Below are 11226 nucleotides of genomic sequence, written 5' to 3'. Positions count from 1 at the left end.
TCTTACCATTTTTCCCGTATTTTTTTTATTTTTATTTACTTTCATATTCCACCGTCGTCGCCTAATTGGTGAATTGATTTTTTTTTCGTTTACATACACTACACCACCAATTTATAATATATATATATAATTATTAGCATAATAATACACTTTGACTTGGTCCGACGGCCGTATGGTTTTACATTTTTTTCAGTGTTGATATTATTATTACACTAATAATTATTATTTCCGTTGTTAATGATTAATGATTATAGTTTATGCGCGTGTATAACATTCGCGGTTTCGAATCACTTTCGCCGCTGCCGACGACGTCCTCGGCGCGGTCGTCCTCTCACCCGTCACCAAACCATTATAATACGTGTGCATACATCAGCCGTGTTGTATAATAATATTTTAATATTTCTAACTTTTTTTCGTTATATTTTACGCACGTCGTTCTCCACCGTATCATTTTGCAGCTCTAATTTATTGTGCTATGTAATAAACACTACACTATATATACTGTCATGTATAAACGTACAATGTATATAAATAAATGTATATTGCGAATACATTATACTTGTACACTGTTACGATATAATTATTATTAATTATCCGCAAATGATGATGACGTCCTTTAATATTGATTTTCACTTTTACCGACCAGTAGCGAATCTGGCTTTATTTATTTTTCGCGGAGCGGATGACAGCATAATTAAACGAAATAATTTGAATCGGTTGTATTTATAACGGGACACTTATACTTGCCACGTTTATTATTAATGCGAATTAGTCTTTTGATTTGTACATACTGGAATTGAGTACCTACATATGATATAACAAAACCGATAATGTGAAAGTTTTTTTTATTTTCAGCCAAATACTTTATTCTGTGATGTACGCAATTGGTATAATATGATTTTTGTATAGAATTTAAGAGTTTGAAATACCCGCCAAAAAATATTAAATCCGTAATATTAGCAGCATATATACATTTTTTAATGCCGGAGTAAAAGCTACTTCCATTTGACAAGCCTAGTTAAATTTGTAATGCACATTAACCTAATGCGCATTAACAATAAGTTTATACGCACGTTACTGCAACAGGATTAATCGACTCCCGAATTAACGGAACGCATAGACGTGGAAAATGCTGTAAATTAATATAGGTTATGCAATATTACAAAATATTAATAATTTTCCGTCAAGTTGATTGAGTGGTATTTCAGATTTTCCATCAAACTTGATGTTTGCACGCGTATACATGAAATATTACACAAGGCCTGGTTGAAGGCGAGGCTCTTCCGCCGCCCCACCCTTTTGAATCCATATACACAATTGCTATCGACCATCTCGCCTTCACGCTACAATAACGCCACACAAAAAGGCCGGTATTTAAACCGATCGAGATCATCATAATATACAATATACCATGATGACATCAAAATAATAAGAGACAAATTGGGATTTAACCATCAGGCTAGATGTCTGCCCGATTTTATCGTAGAGTCGAATATAGGATGCGATATATATAGCTGCCGGATTATAATATGGTCAACCGTCAATAGTAAAGGAATCATACAAAAAATCATTATAGAGATATCTCGATGTTATGGTTTTGGAAAAGTTAAAAGGTTTTCAACCAGTTTTTTTACCCCCCCCCCCCCTCCAAAAAAAAATCATCAAAAACTTGGTGACAACTCTAAATTATTCAATAATGAATTTTATAATTTTAACAGTTATCAAAAAAAAAAATAAGACAAAAACAGCTGTTTCGAAAATTTTAAGAACTAAATTACATAAACAATACTTGTGGACGTACGGGACTTTTGGGACAAACTGGTCCTATTAAACCGTCCATTGTGGTTGTACTTGTGACAAGGATTTTCTATAATATTAAACATCTATAGCCATCTTAATGGTTCGTATAGCATATACAAAAAATATAGAGTACAATGTTTTATATATCTTCACTAGGGCACTTTAAACCAGCGAACGCTTCCCAATATTCCCTTATTGCGTTCGACCTATAACAAGTGAAGACGACCGGCCCGGTGTGTATGTATGTGTGGTGTGTGTGTGTGTGTGTGTGTGTGTGTGTGTGTGTGTGTGTGTGTGTAACTGGTACGTTATCGACGTGTCACCATCGCGGCGGCGACGTAACCTTCTTCTACTTCTTATTCTTCTTCTTCTTCTTCTTCTTGTGAATTATATATTCTTGTGGTGCGCGAGTAGAGCGGTCGTGGCGGTGAGAGCGCGTCGGCCATTGGCGAGGGAGGGAGTGAGGTCGCGCGCGCCGCGAGAGCCATCCGCCGCCGCTGCAGTCCGTCGGTCAAGTCGAGTCAGTCAGTCTGTTATCGCGACCCGCCGCCCAACTACTGTAGCACGGACCGACAGCAAATATTTTTTATACGATTATTATAATCGTTTCGACGATTTTCCACACACACCAAAACAACACCGCGAAACACGGCAACCACAATAACACAACATCGTCGACTGCGGCGTACACCGTTCCCCTGCGCGCTCGTCGTAGGTATACTATTCTTCACCGACGCCACCACCGTTGCCGCCGCCACCGCCTCGTGTACTTTCAACGCCGCGCGTTGCTTCGAACACACGTAACGACGCCGCCGCAGCAGCAGCAGCTCTCTCTCCTTTGGCGCCGTGTAAATAATAATAATAATTATAATATTATCCGTAAATCGCGTTCGACCAAAAGCCCGCCGCCTCGCGGTGCGCGCCACACGCGCATAAAACTTGCGATATCGTCCTCGTCTGATTGATGAACTCGAGCCGCGTTTGGTAAGCCGACAAGCCGACCTACACACCCGCCAGTAGCAGCCCGCACGGCCACACACACACCGACCGGCCGCCTTCAAGATGCATAACAAAAAGGGCAAGCTGTGCACTAAGCTCACCAGCAGCTTCCTGCGCAAGTGGTGTAAGTACCCATACGATATTATATGTTTCTATTTTCGTAATATATATTTATTATATTTATTTAATTGTGTTATTGCCACAATGTTATTGCCGTCAATGTTCAGTAAACGATTGTGTCGGTAGCCGCACGACATACGACATCACGGCGGTGGCAACTTTGCTTCCTCTCCCCCCCCCCCCATCCCACCATCCACCACCCTACAACAATCACACGGTTTATATAGCTGTATACTTGCACTGTCTACCTACCTACCTACCTAGTTAACCGTATAGAGTTGGTCGATCGGGTTAGTTGGTTTTATAATATAATATAAGATACCCGTGGCTCGAACCGGCCGCGCGCGGCGACACGGTCAACCGGCCCCGCGAAGAGAAATCTAAAACGGCGGCAGTGCATACGCGTGCGCGCCACTGCAGTGTTAGTTTATGTTACTCACCAACTCACCGTAATAATAATAATAATAATAATAATATACTCCCGTATTATTATTATCGGCTGTCGAATAGCATTATAGTTATTATACATTTCTGCAGATAGGTGGGTAGGTATACTTTACATTAGTTCACATTAAAGTGCTCTTCGAACTTACATCGTACTACACACACACACACACACACACACACATGATCCATATACACTTACAAACCCGTCGTCGTGAGCGAGTCCGAGTGCACGCGATCCGGAACGTTGTCGAAGAGCGGAACCAGCCAACGCTTGTCGTTTTCTTTTCCTCTCACTCCATATCTCTCCCTGCAGTCTGTGTCAGTCCACATCTACATTTCTCGCTCTCATCGTTTCGTCCTCAGCAGCAAACCAACACCACCGCCTGCACCGCCATATCACTCTTTCTTTCTCTCTCGCTCTCGACTAACTGATCGGTGCAAACATACATGTTCGCGAAGGTCTCGTCGCGGCGGGAGTCTTGGACTCGACAACCGGTTTCATCTCCACGGTCCACACCCACCCACCCACCTCACCACCGTGGTCAGAGGACTGTAAGTTGTAGTCTACGCGCTTTGACAAATTATCTCACTGGAGAGTCGTGATATTATTATCACTGGAATCGCTGATGCGCACCTTTGGCTGATTTCGTCCTTTGTGCCCGGTCGCCACCGTGACAACGAGCCAGGCGGTAACCCATGTCCACTGCAATGATGTTTTTTACCCTATATTGTAATAGTGTAACTATATTGAACGAGCTCGGGACGGCGATAATTATAAAGACTCTATACATAGTCATTCACGATAATATCGTATTATATTCATATTATGAAGTATAATAGTTCTGTACATATTGTGGTCAATTTTTAAATTTTTTTCTGCACCCCATCACGTGTATATAGTTATTATTATTACGGTATGGAACTGCGTTGCAGACACCCGTACTCGGTGTAGGTGGTGGTAGTAACGGCGGCGGCAATGACGACGACGAATAAACACGATTTATTATATTATTTCACATTGTATAGCCTTTGTCGTCGTTGTCGTCGTCGTAACAAGTAGCCGCGTTTTTTCCGCTATGAGCCAACGAAAAAGAACAATAATAACGACATACCTACCTAGTTATTTATTTATTATTTTCCTACATCCTCGTCAAACGCCGCCCGCGCAGCTCGCTGTCGTAATCCAGACGATGATATTAAGCATACATACGAAGAATAGTAACAATAAATCGAATAGAATTAATCAATATCAACGGCGCCGACCTAATAATAATATTGATTGGTAAACCGTATATTATTATAAAACATAATATTCAACAACACAACGATCGGATCCCATTTTCTCTCCTCTATCGACACTCTCTCCCCCCGGGCCACTCACCGTATATATCTCCTCGTCCGGATAGTCGTTGCGCACACGAAAAAGTAAAATAATTACATAACGCCCGTCGTTCGACGAACGCGCCGAGGACGACCGCTAATATAATACTATAATATTATTCCATGTAAATGTATTATAATAATATTACCGGCATGAACGACGTCGTACCGTAAAAGTACCTATATCATAATAATATCAAAGTCTTGCGCGTATACCAGTACTACCGGTATTTCGAGCACGGTGAAATTTACATAATGATATTACTAATATTATTATTATTATAACTGTGAGCACTTAAATGTTTTTTTTTACCCATCGACCTTCGCGACGACGACGACGGATTTTACCGCAGCCACTCTCTCTCTATCTCTCTCTCTGCACGGTGCCCTCAGCGGCCACACTTTCTCTCGCGGTTCGCTCGTCCCGCCCGCCCTGCGTCCGTCCGTCCGGTCGTCCAGTCCGCGGCGGCCGTGTCACAAAACTCGCGTGGCGTAACGTCGTCGTCCGATTCATTTAGGCACCTATGTTGTGACGAAAACGCCTCGTACAAAAAAATAGGCACGCGAATGCGCAGCGACAATATTGTTGTGTTGTACGGTGTACGCTATACGTGCTGTATTATTATGACGTCGGACCGCCGCTGTTGTGCGCCTATTATAATGAGACACGTATATATTGTCATCGCCGTCATTATTGTTTTTATTATTATTATCGGATTGTTGTTGAGACGTGGTATGTCATAAATATTGCGTCGAAGAGTATAACATTATAATATTATTAGATTATTTAATATAACTCGCCGCCGCCGGGACGCAATAACGTGTAAATAACGTAATATTGTTTTCTTTTTTCCCGACCGGAGAATACCTACATAGACTTGGTGGCGGCGGCGGAGACGACCTCGACGCCGTCGTCATAATGATGTTTTCCATTTGCCGTTCGTGCGCGAAAATCGAAATTCGTCCGAAACGTTTGCAATAACAATAACAACGTCGTCGGCCGTACAACTATATACAACGCCGTTTTGCGATCGTTTTATACGCATCTCGTTTTCGGTTTCGTCGTATATGCGCCATTGGTTTTTATGTTTATTTCGCGAATTTAACAACAGCGCCCCATCGACGTCGCGTGTCGGCAGCGTTCGTCACGGTTAAAACAGAGCACTTCCACCGTCTCCGCCTTATCGTCGATGCACTTCCTGCGTGTTGGACTTGCAGCGCGCGTGCCCTATCTTATGCAGCGGCACTCGATAAGTTATCTGCGCGATGAGCAATTTAATGTTAATTGCACAAAAAAAAATTCAAACCGACAAATTCGGTGCCGAAACGAGTGAAATGCCTGTATCTATATGTATACCGATTACCAGCTGTAGGTAATGGTCGGATGATAGAATATAGATAATGTATAAAACAATGGATAGGACAAGCAGTTTACATAATATCATCAACTACGTACGCGATGTAATTTTTTGGGGGAAGAGAGAGGCGCACGCGTAGTTGGTGGTATAAAAGGTTGCTTGTCCTATCCATTCCTTTATAAATAATATCGATACGATCATCATTACGATCATTATTATTTTTTTTTTAGTAGCTTGCAACTGGTATGCATATAAGATACAACTGTATAAGTGCGTAGGTGCAGCCATTTATTTTCTGCACCTAACTCGTCAGTTGGTGTTTTTTCTTAAATAAATGGGCCACTTTGAGGTTATATACAATAGCCATCGCGTATTATTTTAAAATTGAATTGAAAGATTTTCCATTTTCACAGGTACCAATTCTATGACCATCTAACGCTATTTTTCGCAATAGTCTTTGAAACACTACCAATAAACGTATTGTCGGATTGTCGAATAAACGTATTGTCGTATTGTTCGATAACCTCGGTTTTTCTACCAATGCTTCGATTTGGTGTTTTAAAGAATCAACTTGCATGGTGCTTTCGTTAGGCTACTTACTACCATACCTAAATACATGCAAATAAAGATGAAAAAAATAACAAAACGCCTATAGTGCGTTCGAGTAATATTACTTATTTATATTGTAAGAGAAAAAAAGCCATCAATAGTTGTATCGAACTCTTTAAAATAGCAGCCAATTGTTCAACACTGCAGTAATATAAATATAAATCATACACGTACGTTGTGTTTTTATATGATTCAGTAGGTCTGTTGGATTTCGGCCAAAGCGTACACTATGATATTATTATTATATTATTGTATTCGTAAAATGGATTCTCAAAACACGACGCGCAGTAAAGTAATAATATAATCTATATAATATATCAACACACCTAGTAGTGTCATAAGCAATAAGTCGACGAGTGACGATGGTTTATTTTTTTTATTTTCAGTAATAATTGTTTATGAAAAACGGCACGCGCGTCCACCAAACACATTTTATTATATTATACACATCATAATATTGTGTAACGCATCACGCCGCCGCGAATATTATCATAGGTACGGCGCGACATTCTATCATGCACCATAAAAATATAAGCCGACCGCCTCGCCCCCACGACGAGACGTTTAGGATTCTGGGACATTATATGGCGTAACTCGTTAAATTCGTTTTCGATATCATCAGCAAAAATAATAATATGTATTTTGGAAAAAAACGATAACCTGCCACCGTCGTTACGTAAAACTAAACGGAAAAGTGACAAACGGTGTACGAATATTAGTTATTTTATGATAATATAATGTTTATAACGCTCAGCCGCCACGTAAGAAGCGTATACAGCTCTCGCGTCTAATTCATTCGGTAGGACGTAAGTGCATATGTATATAGGCAATTCGAAGCCGGAAACTCGAGGAATTTACAGTTTGTCTATTATATTTAACACGCGTATGTGATGTGTGTACATAATACATGCGTATCTCATACGTCTCGACGGCAGTTCCAAGTTATATTATTATATCGGAGGAACTCCTTCGAGTGTCGACATCCTCGCTGACCTTGCCGTGTTCAAAATCAAAAAAACATATCTTGTCGCGGACTAAAAACGTGCGCGAGACGCGTTGATTATTTTTTTACGGCGGCCGTTAACGAGCTCGTTGGACGAAATCGTATACAAACACTCGGCCACAATAAACGAGGAATTTATAATGCGCGCACCAGACGATGTAGATAATGTCATTATAATATTATTATGTGTGTTGCTATATTGTGTTAGGTTTCACCGTAAAAACATAATATTTATATGTGGCAGAGTGCGTAATGGTTCGGGTGAACCACCGCCTTAATGGGTTGTTATCGTGTTAACGCATTAGGTACGTACGATATTATTTTCGTTGCCTTCGCCTCCTTCGATCCTTCGTGCATTCGCCTTTGGTTAATGTTGTCGTGACGACCATAATGTTATAACATGTACAACCAATATAATTATCAGAGATTCTCTGATGCGCCTGTCTGCACCGTAACCGATTTCCAAACGTGTTTTTTTCGTGCAACGGTCATCAATGATGAACTGCATGTGACGATGACGAGAAGAAATTAACATACGTATAGGTACAGTAATGTATACGTTCCAGGTAACACGCACTTATCAAACCAATGCTATGCGTATAAATTGTCAATTATAGCGTCTACGCCAATTAAAAATCGATTTGTAATTTTTGTTCGGGAACCTTATATTATGTTCTCCCACTCTTTATCGATCGCTGATAAATAATAATGAGCCGTGACATGATATCGCCCGAGAGAGAGAGACCTTGCTCGACCCTTTGCTCAGAAACTCCACCATCACCATATAAGTTGTCATCGACGTTTTGAACAACAATGAACTATACTTAGACGCACGACGTCCGTTGGACCCATTTAAACATATTTATATAAAGTTTCAAATAACATGGCAAGTTGGCTTTGGATTAGTCTTCGTATACTAAGTGGTCCATACGGGACAGGTTCCGTTATATGATTTTCATCATTCAAAGTTGAGGCATGTGGCGATCGATGACTTTAACGCTCGTGAATGTTCATGGGCAAGGGTGTAGATTGGTAGGCATGACATACCGAGTATTTGACGATCACGGGTCTTCCACACTGTTTGCTGAAGTTTGTTCTGTACGGTTAATAAAAATAGTTTTTTCGATCGACAAAATTACACACCTAAACACCTAATATATTCTTATGTAGACGGACTAAATATAACTAGATAATATCTATTATGACTTTGTTAAATACTTGATGATAATAAACATTGAATGTCAATCACATACGACTTTACAAAATAGATATAGGCGGAAACTAACTCAGACAATTTATCAACATATAACGTGGCACGTTTTAAAATTGTCATTCATATAAATTATAGTATACATGTGCAATAATTATTATTTTACAATTTTATCTAAATAAATATAATAATATTGAAGGCAATAAATTAATTTATTATATATATTTTTTGTGTTCTGTTTGAATTTTCACAACCTCAGCGATACTTGGATATAATTAATTGTACCTACCTATACTTTTTATTCGTCAAGCTTTTATTTCTAGTACTTAACAAATCCATAGAACATCGTGTTGCAGAACTATAATATATACTTATTACTTAGGTTTTATGTACCTACATAGAACTGTGGAATCTGATATAATATGTGCTAAATGCACCGATCATTGACTTCGCGGTTTCAACCGAATCGACACGACGTTGCATTCCAAGTCACACTATATACCTACGATAAACGTAAATTTTCAATTTAACAATGAGTATAACTATCTACAATTATACTAATAGTACCTACCTATAATATATCCAACTTATTACGTCGTATTTCATAGTAGGTATATAAATTGTTATATTCTCATGTACACGCAACTAGTCCGATACTTTCTATTTGTTACCACTTACATACAGGTTTTTGTTGAGTTATTCGCACGCTAGGAATTTTGGTTTACAATTTTTACGAGTGTAAATTATTAAGCAGTATGGAATAAAAATGTATTTAAACCGATGCGAAATCGGTATAAAGTATATAACTGTAAGTAAATAGGCATAGTAACAATTAAGAAAATAAAACGTACCTATCAAAAGATTAAATAATAAATACCATTAACATTGCATGCACATTAGTATACAAAATGACTAAACAGTAAACATGTAAACAGTATTTCTTATCAATCGTTCATTTGCAAAATATCACATTTTTCTTTAGAACGACAATTTTGGGAATTCTTTATTCATTATAACAAATAAAAAACAGCTAACATTCAGATGACTAGTTAGAAAAACCCACAGAACGAAACAAAACTTTTTATTATACGTATGAGTGACAATATTAGATAAATGGCAAATAAGATAAGTAGGTAGGTATAAGTAAATAGTAAATACCTAATTACACACTGTCGCGAACACGGTCGAAGCGATTTTCTTTTGTGTGTACCAACGTAAAATGTTTATCAGTTATCACTTATCACACAATAATATTATTGCAATATGGCGATTGACGAAGTGTGATGATGGGTGTGCATCTTTAAGCTCACGAAATGGGCGGTGAAATTAGAAAGGAAAAACAAGTCCGTCGAAGTTGATGCCGAATAAATATAACAATACCCCGTAACTTTTTTATACAACATAATATGTTCGGTGTTTCGTCTGGAACGTTATCGTTGAACATATAAAAGACTAAACGCAAAAACAATCAAATTTCGCCAACCCCTGCTCACCGCGGGCTTCTCTCGTTGTTTCGACTTTTAGTCATGTACCTAAACGCGCATTAAATAATATATTTATATATTTAAGAATAAAAACAATAACAATTTAAAACATATAATATATATATATATAAATATATTATGCGTAGAGGCACTCTCGGCGCGTTAATCTTTGCGATTACACGTCATTACACAGCTACAACACGGCAATTAGTCACCGCACTACCCTCGCTGCGGGTACCCATAAAACACCGTTTAGCACATTATTATAATATTTAAGTCTGCCTACACGTACATATATTATATAACATCGTGTATTACTACAGTTATATTATGTTATAAAATTAACGTCGGTGCCCAAACAATATCTCAGCGGTGCCACGGCCACGGTCGCAGGTCGAATCGTCGCCGTCGCCGCGGTCGTTAATTGACAGATTATCATATTATAATATTATATTATACACCTTTTGACGTGCCGCACACGCACGTTCGTCTAATAATATAGTTTATATATATGAGCATATGATGTTAGCGTGTGTGTGTGTGTGTGTGTGTGTGTGTGTGTGTGTGTGTGTGTGTGTGTGTGTGTGTGTGTGTGTGTGTGTGTGTGTGTGTGTGTGCATAATGTTATAGAGATAGGAACTCGTAATTTTTTCGACCGCGAAAAGCGTACCTATACGCTTTATGCGAGCGCGCGCAAAATATTATACTCCATCGACACGATAAGGTCGTCGTCTGCATATCTCCGCATTAATACATAATAATAAATACGTACCTACCGTTATTATAAAAATGTCGACCGATATTGTTTTACGGCCG

At 39.0% G+C, this 11226-nt stretch overlaps 1 protein-coding gene across 1 annotated transcript in view; it reads left to right on the top strand.

Annotated features, from left to right (window-relative positions):
• The first annotated feature begins 2284 nt into the window (after positions 1-2284).
• The window catches only part of LOC132933794 (scavenger receptor class B member 1), a 28338-nt gene continuing 19396 nt past the window's right edge, over positions 2285-11226 (top strand). Inside the window, exon 1 of the mRNA XM_061000073.1 lies at positions 2285-2923. Within this exon, the coding sequence (XP_060856056.1) occupies positions 2863-2923 (61 nt within the window). The 5' untranslated portion in view covers positions 2285-2862. The remainder of the gene's footprint in view (positions 2924-11226) is intronic.

The sequence above is a fragment of the Metopolophium dirhodum genome, chromosome 1 (genome assembly GCF_019925205.1).
Source record: "Metopolophium dirhodum isolate CAU chromosome 1, ASM1992520v1, whole genome shotgun sequence".
Taxonomy (NCBI): Eukaryota; Metazoa; Arthropoda; class Insecta; order Hemiptera; family Aphididae; genus Metopolophium; species Metopolophium dirhodum.
Note: the sequence above shows the minus strand (reverse complement) of the source record. Positions and strands in the feature narration are given on the sequence as shown.